The following is a 16603-nucleotide window of genomic DNA, read 5'->3' as shown; positions in this document are numbered from 1 at the left end:
ATCATCACTGTTCCATCCTGAAACGCGCTATATCCTACACCTTCGCATTGATCACCTGCACTGCCCATTCCTAATCAACTCTATTCATCGACACTATTGTCTCTGTCTGCTGCCACCTGCCAACATTCAAATACCGTAAACACCGACCCATCCCACCTCCATCATACGTTGACATCTCACACTCACGCATTGATCATTCACACCAATCAATCCATCTCATCTTCTACTTTTCTCTTCAACCTCCCTCATCCTCAATCTTCAATACCCTCATCCACCTTGAACCTGATTATCACTCTACACCTACTCACTCCACTCCATAATGACTCGTTCAGTGCGGGAAATCGTTCACCTTCAAACCGGTCAATGTGGTAACCAAATCGGTGCCAAGTTCTGGTGAGTTAACCGTCATCCGACAATGAGACCTGTTCATCTGATGTCTTATGGCTCTACAGGGAGGTCGTCTCCGAAGAACACGGTATTCAAGCCGATGGTTCATACAAAGGTACCACCGATATCCAACTTGAACGTATCAACGTCTACTACAATGAAGCCGGTTCTGGTAAATACGTGCCCAGAGCGGTTCTCATTGATTTGGAGCCTGGTACAATGGACTCTATCAGAGGTGGTCCATTAGGTAGTTTGTTCAGACCTGACAACTTGTGAGCAATGCTCAACCCTCTCCATGGTCTTCTGTCATCTCAGAGACAAGCTGATGTGTTGTTTGAATGCATAGTGTCTTCGGTCAAAGTGGTGCTGGTAACAATTGGGCTAAGGGTCACTACACTGAGGGTGCTGAGCTCATCGACTCGGTTCTCGATGTCGTAAGACGAGAGGCTGAGGGATGTGACTGTCTTCAAGGTTTCCAAATCACCCACTCCCTCGGTGGTGGTACTGGTGCCGGTATGGGTACTCTCTTGATCTCTAAGATCCGAGAGGAATTCCCCGATCGAATGATGTGTACCTTCTCCGTCGTTCCTTCTCCTAAGGTGGGTCATCAGCTGATTCTGCTACAATCTTGCAAGCTGATATATATTCTTCGTAGGTCTCCGACACCGTCGTTGAACCTTACAACGCTACTCTCTCCGTTCACCAATTGGTTGAGAACTCCGACGAGACCTTCTGTATCGATAACGAAGCTCTTTACGATATCTGTATGAGAACTCTCAAACTCAACACCCCCACTTACGGTGATTTGAACCACCTCGTCTCAGTCGTTATGTCAGGTGTTACCACCTGTCTTCGATTCCCAGGTCAATTGAACTCTGACTTGAGAAAGTTGGCCGTCAACATGGTTCCCTTCCCTCGTCTTCATTTCTTCATGGTTGGTTTCGCCCCTCTTACCGCCAGAGGTTCAGCTTCCTACAGAGCTGTCACCGTTCCTGAACTCACTCAACAAATGTTCGATGCTAAGAACATGATGGCTGCTTCCGATCCTCGACACGGTGTAAGTTCAGTATATAGCGTACTGTACTGTGAATCTGTACTGTGCTAATATGGGATTCTGCAATAGCGATACCTTACCGTTGCTTGTTACTACCGAGGTAAGGTCTCAATGAAGGAGATCGAAGACCAAATCCAAGCTGTTCAAACCAAGAACTCTGCCTACTTTGTTGAATGGATCCCCGGAAACATCTCTGCTGCTCAGTGGTGAGTTTAACTTGTATCCCATCCGTGATAAACCTTCTCTGACACAACTGAACACAGTGACATCCCTCCCCGAAACCTCAAGATGTCCTCCACCTTCATCTGCAACTCCACTTCCATCCAATCCCTCTTCAAGCGAATTGGAGAACAGTTCTCTGCGATGTACCGAAGAAAGGCCTACGTCCACTGGTACACTGGAGAAGGTATGGACGAGCTCGAATTCGTGAGTCGCATCTCGTAATTTGTTGTGCTATATCATCAATTACTGATCCACTATTCTATTCGATAGTCCGAAGCCGAGTCCAACTTGCAAGATCTCGTTTCCGAATACTTGCAATACCAAGAAGCAGGTGCCGATGATGAGCTTTACGGTGATGAGGAAATCCCCATCGAGGAAGAAGAGGTATAATCGTTCCCTCACCTCAATTACCAAATCTCCCCTCTATCCGCATGTCTATAATGCTTCGTTGTCGCGAATACTCTTATGAAAACAAAATTCTGTTCTTGTATTGTCCCTTCTCAAGTAGAATTTGTTTTTGATCCTCTTCGGTTTCGCTTTCTTCTTTCCACCCCTCTTACGTTATCATCTCATCCTCTCTCCCCCTGTTTTTGATTAATAATCCTTTTCGCCTCGCCCGAAGCTGGAGTTCTTCGATGTCTTCTTAGAAGACGGTGTGCTGCGTTTATCCCTCCTACCTCTCTCTCACCTAGTAACGATACGATCTTAAAAAAGTAATGATTTGGGTACTCGTTGATATCATAGATGCAACGTTTTAACACCGGTATCCTCCATTGAGGAATTACTCATGACTCATTGGGTGTACGGTATACTGATGATCTCATGTCATACTGATTTTTTTGTCCTTCTTCACTTCTCAATCGACGAATGGAGCGAACCTCAAGTGATGGATTGTCAATGAATCTCACAAAGTGATGGTGCGAGATAATTGCGAAAGGGTTATCTACGCCTTGATGGACGGACGATTCACAAGCACTTGGACCCCTGAAGATCTGTGTGGGAAAGAATATACTGTAATGCAGCTATTTTTGACTCCTTTGTTGTGACTCAGTCGACAAAAGAACATCATACAAAGGATATAAGTACGATACGTTACTGCAATGCTCGACGAAACCTGTAAGTGAGATTTCGCAATTCAATCTGGAATTATGATGACATGACATGAAATGACATAGCTATCTAAAGTAGAGGGATGAAAGGACTATCTCGTACGCTCTACGAGCGGGTGAAAGGAAGTAATTTGGATGAGGATATTGCATGGTATGTCTTGCAAAGAGGTCATACAAAGTATAGTATTTGATGTGGGTAGGATAATCAAGGGATCGCTCATTTATTTTCTTTTCATGAAGTTTACAAGGCAGTTATCACAGTAAGTGAAAATCGCAATAAGTAATAAGGGGCGGTAGGGTCGATGGATATACATATTAAAGGGGAGTGGGAAAAAAGCAATCACCACCATACCCTTTAATGATGCGGTATCGAAAGGCTTTATTTGTTCTTACTGAGTCTATTTCGGTTGTCACTTTCTCAAATCATCATAAAAAGAGAGAGTGAGTACTGGATAAACAAAGGAGTACAATATCTGATACGTTATCACGCTATACCACAAAAGATAGGAGGATAAAACAAGTTGTTGTTGGTGCTTTACTGTACCTCTTGCGATTGATACGATACCATCAAACTGATAGAAAGGCTTCGTATTATTTACTATCTATCTATCATATGATCCTTGAGGAAAATATTCGGAAATCAAGCAACGATTATCGAACACATTCACATTACTGAACAATCGTTCACTCATTAATACATTTGATATTGTCAACGACACGTTCAAAATGACAACTAAGAACATGAACAATACCCATCACATTCCCAATCAATCCATCTCTTCTCAAACTGATCGATCAAACTCTCCTATACTAGTTTCACCAACCTCTCCTCCATTAGTAGCTTTATCCCCTTCCCATTCTCATTCTCACCCTCACTCCATTCCTGTTCCTGTCCAAGGTAAAAAATCACAAAAAAGTGCCAAGAACAAAACCAATACCAAGTCACGTAAATCTCATTCTCGAAAATCTTCTTCATCCTCTACTGTCAATTCAGGAACTCGTTTCCCACCATATAGTACTGGGGGTGAAAGACAATGCACGAATTGTTCAGAGGTTGATACGCCCCAATGGAGAGGGACTTTATGTAATGCTTGTGCACTTTGGAAGAGATCCAGGGGGACCGATAGACCATTACCACTCTTGTTTCCTGTGAAAAGAAGGAGTCCTACACCAGAGGAAGAGGAAGAGGACGATCGATCTGAGGATGGTGGGATTGATCATAGCGAATCGAGTCCTACGATTGTGGGTGTCAATGTACAAAGGAGGTTTTGGGTAGATGAACGTAAAGATAGGTCTACATCGGAGAATCCGCTAGGTGGTCAATTACCTGTCAAAGGTAGGGATCGAAGTGAGACTCTGGTGAGACCGAGACCAAGATTGGGTATGGGTATAGTAAGAGGATGTCCACCAGGAAGGGGGGTCGTACATGGACATGGAAGGACAATGTCATATCAGCCTGTTGTAAGTACTAGTATCAATTGGCTACCTACCTTCCAATCGATGGATGGTTGACTGAAGTTTGATGGATTAATATAGATCAATCATCAAAGACAATCATCTCATCCATTCCCTACTTTGAACTTATCTATCATCCCACCCGATTCTACCACCAACGTACCTCAAACAGGTAGGATCCAAGGAGTACACTCCACACCTGTGTCACCCACCCACCCCCACGACGATGGATTACCTTTTTCCAACAACAACAACGGTCAACAAGCTGGACTCGGAGTAGGCTTGCAAAGTCCAATAGCAGCGTTGATGTCTCAAGTGAGACCTGAAGATAAGCATAAAAGAAGAAATTCAATACCTTCCATTGGGGTTGGCTTTAGATCGATCTCTTTGCCTGGTAATCGTTCAGGAAGTCATCAGGAAATGGAAGAAGTTAGATCACCTTATTTACCTTATTCGTTAGACAAGAAAGGACCTCACCAGTCTAGGTTAAAAGCCATTTTGTCACATATGGAAAAGCAACAATTCACTGCCGAACAAAATGAACTAGAAAATGAGAATGAGAATGAATCGATTTTGGGATTGGGTGTAAGTAAAGATGAATTTATGAGAAATGCTGGATGGTTATACGATGTTTTGGAGCGGAGTGGTAGACTCCTATTTCAAGGCCGAACTCAGAGCCAAGGTCAAGGTGTTATCACACTTTCTGAAGATCAGATGGACCTCGACGATAGTGATAGGGATGATTCTTCATCCTCTTCTTCACGGACACATGTGGAAGAGGAAGATTATGGTGGATTGGATATTTTGGGTGAACTCGCCGAAGAAGAACTAGAATCACAAAGAAAAATCGAAGATAAAATCCTTGTGTAATTTTTCGGATTTGGTCGAGAAACCAAATTTGGAGAGGAACAGGCAGAGTAGTATAGAAGGGAGAAAAAAGTTAATCATTGTAGCCCAACTGATCATATACCATATCACATCAAACGGTAATAGGACAATGTCAACATCTTTTCTGCCGTAACTCATGTGGAATACGAGATTTATAGAACTTCAATCTTAACCTAGTTAACGCATATATCTGTTCAAAGCAAAGAAGTTATGCCATACTCAAAGCGAATCTCAATCCAAGCACATTCATAATTCATACTGTATCTGTATAAAACCAAACCAAAAAAAAATCCATTCTATACAAACAAATCTAAACCTTTATCAATGTAATCCTTCTTCTTTAAGTCATCTTGCACTACACTACGAATAAACGGTTAATCTTCTCAGACTCAAAGTCCTGATATTTACCTACTTATACCCATCTTCAGACAACCTCCAATGACATCCACACTTTCCCAATCGACTTTCTTCTTCTCTTCTCCACCTTCATTGGTAGCTTCCGAAGAGTCTTGATCAGATGCGTCTGCAGCTTGACGTTGTCTGCCTTGTATGTAAGTGAGAGTATTTCGGAAGTGCTATGAATTGCGATTATGAACAGAGATGTTAGTCCAGTTCCTTAAGGTTTGGCAAAAACATCCAATCAAGGATGGTTTTTCACGGTGATGCTAAGAATCTGACCCACCTTAACAATCATCTCTCCCTCACCGACACCTTCGACCAATCCTCCTGCACCGGCCGACGAAGGATGCACATCCCCATTCCCATTCGTTACACTATCGATATTACTCGTGATCAACTCTACCAGCGAATTGACATATTTCGGAGTAACAGCTTCTACACCTTGTTCGAAATAATAGATATATCTATCCAAGGCGTCCACATATAGCTGAACGGAAGTGAGTTCGTCGATACATGATGAAGCGATTCGAAGTGATTTCTGAAGACATTCGAGTACTCTTTTACCATCTCTGAATGGGGGCTAAAGGTGGTAGATTATAAAAAATTAGCAAAATACCATGTGGTTCACGGTTAAAAGACCACACTCACCTTATCATCCTTTTCCCGTCCAGGTACATCCCCCTGCCACCACATATGACTAGCATACAATACCGCCGTAGCTTGATGACTCTTCTTCAAAAGCTTACTGCCGTGTAAAGCAGCTTTCGTAATTAACGTATCATAATTATCATTACCGCACGATCGAGTAGTTTGTAAAGCCGATATGATCCCAGTGATAGCTTGAAGTTGAGCTCGGGATTCCGATATGGACTCTTCGTAAATTACAAACGCTTGAACGAAAAATTCGTATGTCAATTCTTCCAATTTACAATCATCCGATATTTGAGCCGCTAAAAGGAATAACCTCAAACACGTTTCGGGCGCTTCGACTTTATGATATAAAATTGATATGAGTTGGTGAATGAATTTGAATAATGAGGATAATCGAGTTTCCCAATCAGATTCCTACAGTGATTGTAATTGAATTTATAAGTCACAATCAGCGCGGTTAAATGAAGACCAATTTTGTACAGGTAGCATCACTCACAACATCTTCCCTCTGCTTAAACCTCCTAGCTAACTGAATACCGCTCGCTATCAGAGGTGGGAAGGTGAACCTGATCCTTTCACCACCTTCCGAGAAATGCTTTCTGGCAGTTTGCAGTAACTACATATATATCATCAGCATTACTATTGATCTTTGTCATACGTTCTCAGAATTGGAAGTGTCGAGCTCACCTCGAACTGAGTTGCCAAATCATCAGATTTGAACAAATGGACCATCCTAGCCACCCAACCTTGTTCTTCTGCCAATTCTCTCAGGTCCACTTGTTGACCTCCTCTTCTCGTCGGCGCTCCTCCACCAATGGTCGAATCTTTCTGATCTTTGACCAGTACAGCACATAGACCCAACACACCGCTGACATCTTCGGAAGTATCAATCAAGGTGTTATTCTTCAGTACCGATGAAACTACCGCTTGACCTATGGACAATCTTGTTGAGTATGGTTGAACGGATAGTAATGGGATATAAGATGGGATAGCAAGAAGCGTGAGGATCGATAGGTACGAAGTGATGGGTGCGAGAAGCAGGGCGAGGAGGTTGGCTGTGGTTGGAGGGGAGTGGAGATCGGGGCTAGAAAGTAGAAAGGCATTGTCATCAATCAATATGTAGCAATGCAAATACTGCTGGATGACCTACTTTTGCGCATATTCAATGACTTTTCCATGGGCGAATGACAAGATCTGATCTACGTATTCTAATCTATCGGGATAGCAGCTCAAAGATAGGTTTACGAGTGACACGCAGAGAGCAGTGACGTCCATTATAGGTAGATCAGGTCGAGCCTATACGAAGAATCAGATTAGCGATAGTCCCCAAACGTTGACCCACGCTCCTTACCAGATGCTTGGAGACAGATGGGATCATAAGGGTAAGCAATGCTTAGAACTCACCTTGATCAACTCTACGACCTGTTGCCAGAAGACTTCGAACAGCTTAACATCCTCAGGTATACCTCTGAACTTCTTGACTCCTTCTTCCTTAGGCTTCTCTTCGATCTTCGTAGCGTCCTTCTTCTCTTCCTCACCATTCTTCTTAGGTGAGGAGGACGATTCTCCGTTCTCTTTGACTGGACTAGCAGGTTTCGATGAGGTTCCAGCTTTAGGACTACTCAAATCGGTAGCAGGGAGAGCGGCATTCGCCCATTCATCCGCCTCTGCAGGTTTCGGCGTAGCAGTTTTGGGTTGGGGTTGTTCCGTTTTATCTACATTTTTACCTTTACCTCTACCGGATTTAATCTTTTCTGCCAACCTCTTTGCAGCCTCTTCTTCTCCCTTTTTCTTTTCTTCCGGATCTTCATTCTCGGCTTCCCTCGCAGCATATGCAGCCAATCTATCGATCAGAGCTATTACGATACTCTTGATATTCACCCGAGGATGCAATTGAGCACAAGCTCCCAAGAATGGCGTGAGAGTGTGTAAGTGGAAATCATCCGTGAAGACTTGAATGACAACTTCCATCAAGTATTCCTGAGCAATAACGTCTCTACAATTGACGACCTGCTCCAGGATCGAGGGTAGGATGATGGTTCTGTACATGTCTAGATCGACTCCTTCTAATTGTGACAATCTGACTAGATTCGTTCCGACCAATATCCTGAGATCACGTCGTTCCAATTCTCGTTTCTCACGTTCACGTGAATGCCCTTGATGTTGAAGTCGGACCCATAACTTGTTCATCTCGATGAAGTTGGTGAGGACGAATCCGATTGAATCTTGCAAATTACCTCCGGGTCTGTACAGATAACAGAAGCAATTAGCTAGGAGCAGAGTCGCGTAAACATGAGAGGGTTGACTTACCCTTCACTGGTGCCAACCGGTAAGAAATCCCTAGTTTGACCAGATAGATAATGTCTCAAAAACAATCCCCTAGTAGGATGCTGAACACCCCTCGACATCTCTAACATGTCCTTCATGATTTCTTTGACGGGAGCATCGGGTATAGACATGTATACGGATCCTACGGTGATCATGAGGTAGAGTCGAGGGACGATGTTTCCGGCATATCTGTGAGGAGGTGAGAGATTGTCAGCATGGTCAATTCACAAGCCATCAAGTCGACAACATATCCAGCAATAAGATTATACTATAGGTGTATATATCTGGTCACGCTCTCCCATCCTCGAAGGGGGTTGCATATTGCTCGAGGACCACCGCCTTCGCTGTCTCTTCACATACAAGACAAGTAGATCAACAATACTCACTGTACCAACTCGTACAAATCCGCCAAATGATGTTTGCCTTCCTGATGAGCTTCGTACAGATAGTTACTGAGGTATCTCAGACTATCAAATACACTCATGTACAGCTCGTAGTACTGTTTAGGCGATAAGCTTGAAGTTCTCAATTCAGCCAACATTGACGAAGCAGCTTTCAAAGCTTCCATGATCTGATCCTGCTCTAGACATCGTTTCAACTGCACTGATTGCACTTTGACCACTCCCAATACGTCTGTGAGGAGCTTGGCTTCCTCCGCTGCTGGACCGGCTGCCATGGAGACGGATGATCAACCGATAAGGGAGTGAAAGAGGATAGAGGATGTCAAGAAGGGAGACGGGTATTGGACTATGTGTCGATCAGATGATAGGGGTGCGGATCTGGATCGCCAGGCTGTGATAGTATGATATGGTGTTATGTCTGATACGATATGGTGATATGACAGATATGGTCGACACACTGTCTATCATGTTCTCATTGCCGTCACCTCCCTCGTCCACTCTGGGCATCGTCGTATGGGATCCCCGCACAGCATACAGCATACACACATCTCTTATATGAGTGGCCTATTTAAGGTGCAGTCGCACGGCGGCTGGTCCTTTCCGGCGGAGAGCCTTTTTAATTCACTTTGAAATGTGCAGACGCAAAATCAACGATGAGATGAGATGAGATGAGAGCAGGGTTACCATCTTCTCTCTTCTGTATTACTCGTGTTGTCCTGTAAAGATCAGAAGATATACTGAGAATTCAGCAGCATAGACCGGAAGAAGGCCATAGACGATTTCAAATCATCCCACAAGAACCGCTGTAGCTGGAAAGGCATCATAGAAGCCAACAGCCTTTGCAATTTCCATATATCCCATGTATTCGTATAACGATACTACCAAATCCCTTTCGCTCGAACAAATCTTGTCTGCTCTCTTAGCACTCTACAGCTGAGGGTTAGAAGACCTAGCCAGTATCATAATCACTTCAATATGGTATCTCTAGATGTCACCGAAACATCCAAATCCCTAGCGGTTGCCGGAGGGTATGTTAGTATATTTGGAATTTTCAGTTATTTCATCAAAGAGAAGCTTTTCATGTGTGAGCGACCATTCCTCATCGGCTCTGAAAGTAATTGAGCTGACCTTTTCACAATCATTCAGCTGAAGCTCTCATCGCGCTACTTGTAGGAATAATAACCGGCCCAATCGCTTTGAATTGGTTCGATCCCTTTTCTTGGTCCGACGATCAATACTACCTGACACACCAGATCACTCGAGTTGTCATTGCGATACAGGTATTATTCACCGGAATTGCATTACCCAAAAGATATTTGAAGAAAGAATGGTTATCACTCGTCACTCTTCTGGGTCCCATCATGACAACTGCCTGGTTCGTTTCCAGTCTGTTGATATGGGGATTGATTCCCGGTCTGACATTCTTAGAATCCCTGGTGATCGGAGCGTGTGTGACTCCCACCGACCCGGTGCTGAGTAATGCTATCTGTAAAGGTAAGTGAATTCACTCCTTCCGCAAAACCGATCTATCTATCACCCCTCACGAAGTAGGTCGCGCTAAAATAATACCGCCAATGCAGGTCGATATGCCGAGAAAAATGTTCCTCTCCACGTAAGAAATATCATCGTAGCTGAAGCAGGAGCAAACGATGGTCTGGGATTCCCATTCCTTTTCTTGGCGTTGTATCTGATCTTGATACATGAACCTGATCATCCTCGGCACTCAATTGGAGGAGCAATCGGTGAATGGTAAGTGCAGTGTCCTCTAAATATGTACCATCACGCTAAACTATCCTTTACAAAGGTTTTACAACATCTTATTCTACCAAATCATCCTATCTTGTCTTATAGGCGCAGCAGTTGGATTCTTAGCGAGGAAGTTATTGAAATTCGCTAAACAGAGACAGTAAGTATCATCAATTCAGAGTCATCTATCTATTCCTTCAGCGCTGATCTGAGACAGAAGCTGACATCTCTGCACACTGATGTAGACTAATCGACCACGAATCCTTCTTGTCCTTCGGAGTAGCTTTGACCTTCTTCACATTAGGATGGGTGGGGATAATTGGTTCAGACGATATATTATGCTGTTTTGTCGTTGGAAATTCTTTCACTTGGGATGATTGGTTCAGATTGGAAACTGAAGACACTGGATTTCAAGATGTGATTGATCAGCTATTGAACAGCGTAAGTTGTTTCATCAGTGCTCACATAACATCTTTGTTGTATTGGTATAAAAAGCTATGAAGGAAGAGACATCAATGTTGATCTGCCTTCCATGTGCTCTACAGGCCATCTTCCTATACATTGGTGCGATCATCCCTTGGTCAGACTTCTCCAAATACTCCTTATCACCCTGGCGTTTAGTTGTCTTAGGTATATTAATCATGTTAGTCAGAAGATTACCATGGGTATGGGCTCTATCACGTTGGATACCCGCTCTCAAGACCACTCGAGAAAGCGTCTTTGCTGGATTCTTCGGTCCTATAGGTGTAGGAGCTGTATTCTACGTACAAGTCGCTCTTGACGTCATACCGGAAGATGGCACGAGAGAACATCTACGACAGGTCTTATTACCCGTTGTGTACTTTTTGGTATTGACCAGTGTGGTCGTACATGGAATTACGATTCCAATTGGGAAAGGAGGATTCAAACTGGCTAGAACGATGACGATGAGTGGATCTAGGAATGCGACTGGAGCGAATGATGGGATGGTATCGAGATTACCACCACCTGTCGAGTTGCCTTCAAGATCTCAAACGCAATCTATATCCGTTTCAGGTCATGATGGTACACCGATGACTCTGCCTCTACAAGATCACAAACTTGGTCAACCTCCTCCTGAATTCTCAGCTGATCGCGATAGAATCCGATTCGGCGACCCTGACCCCGACTCTACGACAGCAGCAACAATGAATGATCATAAAACACCTATTGGAATTTTATCGAGAAGAAATTCAAGTGAGAACGTAGGTGATACTGAACCCCAAGAGGCGAAGGCGAATGGTGATAGACTGTCTGCAACGGATATCTCTACCTCTAGACCTGGCTTAGGGGAGAGTCGCCCAAGTAGGATTTGGGTGGAGGGTCATGATATTGTGGAGGAGAGTGAAGATGGTGAGACAGTCAGGGTCATTCGTGATGGTAATGGTGATCGACATGAGGACGAACATCAGAGGAACAAGGATTGAATACTGTATGAATGCCAGAGGAATCGAGATAGGGACCTTGACTGCTTTTTAGATTTCCTGTATGGATGTGATGATTATAGTATCTTGGCCTCAATCTCGGTTTCAATCCATAACCCGACATTTCAACTACTGTGAAATGCAGCATCTCATCGTGAAACGTTTACAGCTCTTTTTTCTTCCTTGTAATCGAGAAAGCACCTCGTTCTTGCTCGTCCTGGAATTGTACATTGAATGCAAAAAGCTCAGATTACTTACGTACGAGGGGATTATCGATCTCTGTTCTTGGGTTGATTGGAGAGTACGGAAGCTGATACATAACAACAAAAAAGATATGAAAAAAAGTCCATTGAGAAGTATACACAGGTAATGAACAAGACATTTTTACAATATGATACATCCAATCATGTACAGTATAAGAACACAGTAATCACATTAACCAGAACCTTATCGTCCTTTGTCCTTTGTCCTTTGTCCACTGTCCATTGTTCATTCCCCATGTCACATTACGACACTGACCAAAGTCCATCCTGTGATCTTTGTAAACTCTTTCCAAACTCACGTGCACCTTCGAGTGTACTGTGCCGTATAACCCACGAATTTCGTTGATTTCACCTATTGATCGCAGTCCCCAGAGTTGTCAGGTGTATTTCCTTCACTTGAAGATTGACTTGGTGTAGGTCCGGAGGAAGTAAAACTGCCAATGCTGCTTGAATATGCTTTAGATTCAGAACAATCTTCCTCCGAATCAGAAACAGTAGGCATAGCTTCACTGGAAGTGGGAGTAGCAGCGTTTGTAGTAAACCCTAATGGAAAGCTTGTAGGCGCACCTACAGTACACCCCCTGAAGAGGTACGTGTGGCACCTGGTTGAGAACAGTCGCATGGGGTACCGCTTGCATCGGCACATCCTCCTGTCGGGATGAGAACATCGGAGGTGGGAATTGCTGCCATTGAGGTAGTACCTGATGGGATGGAAGATGACTCGATAGGGGTAGCATCGGGTTGAGAGCAATCGCATGTTGTTCCACTTTGATCGGCGCATTGACTTTGGGACGAAGTTGGCGCAGTCGCACTGGCAGTATCGGTTGTAGGCGCAGCTGCATTGGACGTCTCTCCTGTTGGGACGGTGGGTACTCCAGTATCAGCCGACAAGGTGGGTGTAGCACCTGACTGAGAGCAATCGCAAGGTGCACCGTTCGAGTCGACGCATCCACCTGCAGATGAAATAGGTATTGGTTTATCCGAAGATGGTGTCGGAACTCCGATATCTGAAGTAGGTACGGAATCGGAAGTTGGAGCAGCTGCCATAGAAGTAGTTCCGGCCTGACTAGTTGGCACACTGGTATCGCTTACCATAGGTGTAGCTCCGGGTTGTGAACAATCGCATGGAGATCCACTGGCGTCTGCGCACCCATCCGACTGCGTAGGAACAGCAGCGTTCGAAGTGACACCGGTAGACGCGGGACCGCCGATAGGAGGGGCATTGGGTAATGAACAATCACATGGTGAACCACTTCATCCGTACAACTACCTCCTCCGGGGAATCCAGTAGGGAATCCTCCAAAGCCTCCTCCGGGGAAATCTTGTGAGTTGGTACAATCCTTAGAATCATGATTCCCGAAGGACACCGATCCTGAGTCAGAGATTGTGGCAGAAGGAGAAAAGTCCATCTCGGTGGTAGAAGTTTCCTCAAGGAAGTTGGTCACTGTGGATGCGGAGAGGATGACACTGGTCGGAGCAGCAGCATTGTGGGTGGTACCGGGGACTGAGCTGGTGGGTGCTTCGGTATTTCTGACTACCAATTTACCGTTTTCGAGTGGTCTAGCGGTTGAGAGGGATAAGGAGGTAAGGGGGAGTACGACAGCGAAGAGGATCTGAACTGAGGTGGATCGCATGATGTCTTCAAATAGTATTGATTGATAGATAGACTATTCTGTCAAAGATGAGAAGGATACTAGCAACAATTCAAAGTAGCTGGAATGGTTCGTAACAGAACTGAAAGTGGAAGATGATGATACCAAGAGTGAGTTCACAGAACTGACCATGTGACTGCATGTATATTCGTATAATATCTTGATCGTTTGATGAGGGTAAAAGTTTGTTGAATCAGGCCCTCATAGGTGGTTTATATATCTTGAAGAACCCAAAAAAAACCGCTGGCGATTTCAGCATACTTGACATTGTCCCTGATATCAGAAGACGAAATCCAGTAGTGGATTTCGGTGCAGATGATACCCCTTAATCGGCAATTGACATATCGTAATCTCCTTGACCATCATCTGATCGTCCTTTCATTGATGTTGAGCTATGCTTAAAGCTATGTATAGCATCCTTTTGGGTTGGAAAGGCAGTGTGGATCCATTTCACAAAAGACAGGCTAGTGAACCATCCACCTTTGTCATATGATGGCAGCGATTTTGAAGACTGGGAGGATCCTTTGGGAGGCATGCCTCTCATCCATGTTTCGGTTGGGTGCCATTTTGATGATCCCGGCTCGGTGGTCTACACCAAGGCCAGAGCATAGCGATTCAATAGTCGCAGTTGCAGGGCGATCGTTGTCAGTATAATGATAAAGGGAGTCCTTCACCTTCTCCAGGTACTGTATGAAAATCGTGCAACGTATTCGCAACAGCTGGCTCGACCATGTCCCACATGTATGCATACAACACCCCACAAATGAACTGATTGGTTGGTGGAACCGAACAACACGGGCTCTTTGAACTCTACTTTCATCCGTCAATCCCTTTCCCTGAGCTCGGGATCGTCCGTCCTGTGAATTTCTCAGGAAGCAAGTTCAACTTTGTTGACATCCTCGAGTCCAATTTATCCTTACTTTGTCGTTTGTCCGATACCTGTTTGTATACAACGACAGGTGTGAGTGTCCCCCGTCGGAAGCATATGGGTTTTGTTGTCTCCAGACGATCCACTGGAATCCTTAGCGCCGTACCTGCTGTCCCTACCGCTGAAACATGTCCGGAGGACAACGAAAATCAACTGCATTGCTCGTGACCGTCTCTGGACAGATTAAAAGGACGGAATAATGCAAAGTCTACAATCCAAATACATTTCAATTCTGTGACATCTTCACTGTCGTCCCATGACATACAAACAAGTTACTCGTCAAGTCTTAACATGATTCACTTGCTTTCTTTAGTATTGCTTCTACTGACACGGGGTGTTCATTCGGCCACAGTCAACAGATACCCACAACAACCCCCAAGATTTGTCGGATGTACAGCTTCTGTCGTGTCGCAATTGGCGACATTTACTTTGTCGAATACTTATGGTCGAACAGAGGAACTGGCAGGATATTGTGCTGTGAGTTGAGTTCTGGACAAGTTATGTATTTTTCTTCCCATGCTGTCTCTGTGGCTGAATAGAGTATTACAGGTCACCTGCGGAGATAATGGATATGAATACTCGTACTGGCAACTTATACCTTCCACTTATCAATGTAAATGTTCGAATACTGCACCTGTCAGTACGGTTCTCAGCCAGACCTCCGAAGCTTATCAGGTCGGTACAACGCCTGCGTGTCTCGCCACCAATGCCTATAATGTAAGTTTGTTTAACTCTGAACAAGTTACGACATTCATACTGTATCTCAATCGCACATCGTACTGTAGGAGTGGGATTGAATTGAGTTGATTGGTTATTTGGTCATTCCCTCATTTACCGCAGATCTGGTTAACTCGATCGAATTACAATATCGTCAGATGTTCCAACACCACCATCACCACCGATCTCGCTTCACAGGGAACCAAATCCAGTGTCTTAGAGTGTCTCCAAGCTTGTTCGAACTTCGTCCATGACTCGGGAGTTTCCGTTACTCCTCTGCCTGCCGCTCAAGGCGGTGGATACGAATGTTCGTGTACCCGACAGGCAGGGGAGAGTATCGCATATAGCTCTGAAAAAGTATGTGAAATCGGTACGGCGATGATATACAAGACGGTCGACAATCAGGTTTTACCTTCGGGATATGCCAGAAGAGCACTGAAGGAGAAATTGAAAAAGGCTAGAACGGTTGGTCTTTGTCCGGAAGGTTTTGAGGCTTGCAAGATCGGAGACAGCCCAGAAGGGTATGAGGTGAGTCTGAGTCTCACATCAGTCAGTCATAAGAGCCGCACATATATTGAGAAACAACGATGTACACCCTCAGTGTATCGATACTTTCTCTGATCTCGGTAAGTCGTCTCATCACATCCTTCCATTCAAAGTGAAGTCGTCACTGACGATCGGTCATAGAATCATGTGGTGGCTGTACTTCTGGGAAATTCGAGACTGGCCAAGTTTCTGGTACAGAGTGAGTTTACGAGCAATGAATACTGCCTTGTGACACTCGCTGATAGCTATATGAACAAACCCGCTAGTTGTACAACACTTCCAGGTATAGCAGATTACGGCGTGACATGCTTCAAGGGATCATGTCAAGCTTTCGCTTGTGAAGAGGGATGGACCCTGGCATCGAACCAGACTTGTATTGCTCCTTGAGAAACTTCCCCTTCAATGTCTATTCTGG

The 16603-nt window shown here is 44.5% G+C and overlaps 6 protein-coding genes across 6 annotated transcripts; 4 read left to right on the top strand and 2 right to left on the bottom strand.

The window, feature by feature from the left end:
* Positions 1–319: 319 nt before the first annotated feature.
* On the top strand, positions 320–2053 carry V865_007614 (beta-tubulin; the record flags this gene model as incomplete). Its single annotated transcript, XM_066231360.1, has 7 exons — positions 320–393; positions 453–659; positions 734–986; positions 1043–1444; positions 1511–1647; positions 1705–1867; positions 1934–2053. 7 exons carry the CDS (start codon positions 320–322, stop codon positions 2051–2053), a joined length of 1356 nt encoding a protein of 451 aa, XP_066087457.1.
* Positions 2054–3498: 1445 nt separating this feature from the next.
* Positions 3499–5097, top strand: V865_007613 (uncharacterized protein; the record flags this gene model as incomplete). The annotated part of the gene is made up of 2 exons (XM_066231359.1): positions 3499–4233; positions 4309–5097. 2 exons carry the CDS (start codon positions 3499–3501, stop codon positions 5095–5097), a joined length of 1524 nt encoding a protein of 507 aa, XP_066087456.1.
* A 422-nt stretch (positions 5098–5519) lies between these two features.
* V865_007612 (uncharacterized protein) lies at positions 5520–9169 on the bottom strand (the record flags this gene model as incomplete). The annotated part of the gene is made up of 9 exons (XM_066231358.1): positions 5520–5690; positions 5798–6094; positions 6163–6579; positions 6662–6781; positions 6853–7249; positions 7316–7461; positions 7570–8410; positions 8476–8682; positions 8880–9169. The coding sequence occupies 9 exons, from the start codon at positions 9167–9169 to the stop codon at positions 5520–5522; spliced, it is 2886 nt and encodes a 961-aa protein (XP_066087455.1).
* A 700-nt stretch (positions 9170–9869) lies between these two features.
* On the top strand, positions 9870–12085 carry V865_007611 (uncharacterized protein; the record flags this gene model as incomplete). Its single annotated transcript, XM_066231357.1, has 6 exons — positions 9870–9978; positions 10041–10388; positions 10475–10643; positions 10699–10800; positions 10886–11081; positions 11186–12085. 6 exons carry the CDS (start codon positions 9870–9872, stop codon positions 12083–12085), a joined length of 1824 nt encoding a protein of 607 aa, XP_066087454.1.
* A 612-nt stretch (positions 12086–12697) lies between these two features.
* V865_007610 (uncharacterized protein) lies at positions 12698–13979 on the bottom strand (the record flags this gene model as incomplete). Its single annotated transcript, XM_066231356.1, has 3 exons — positions 12698–12854; positions 12917–13503; positions 13587–13979. The coding sequence occupies 3 exons, from the start codon at positions 13977–13979 to the stop codon at positions 12698–12700; spliced, it is 1137 nt and encodes a 378-aa protein (XP_066087453.1).
* Positions 13980–15216: 1237 nt separating this feature from the next.
* On the top strand, positions 15217–16575 carry V865_007609 (uncharacterized protein; the record flags this gene model as incomplete). The annotated part of the gene is made up of 6 exons (XM_066231355.1): positions 15217–15402; positions 15475–15642; positions 15766–16170; positions 16244–16268; positions 16330–16387; positions 16455–16575. 6 exons carry the CDS (start codon positions 15217–15219, stop codon positions 16573–16575), a joined length of 963 nt encoding a protein of 320 aa, XP_066087452.1.
* Between the last annotated feature and the right edge of the window lie 28 nt (positions 16576–16603).

This window comes from Kwoniella europaea, chromosome 2 (genome assembly GCF_036810445.1).
Source record: "Kwoniella europaea PYCC6329 chromosome 2, complete sequence".
Classification (NCBI taxonomy): Eukaryota; Fungi; Basidiomycota; class Tremellomycetes; order Tremellales; family Cryptococcaceae; genus Kwoniella; species Kwoniella europaea.
This window is presented reverse-complemented; position numbering and strand designations above follow the sequence as displayed.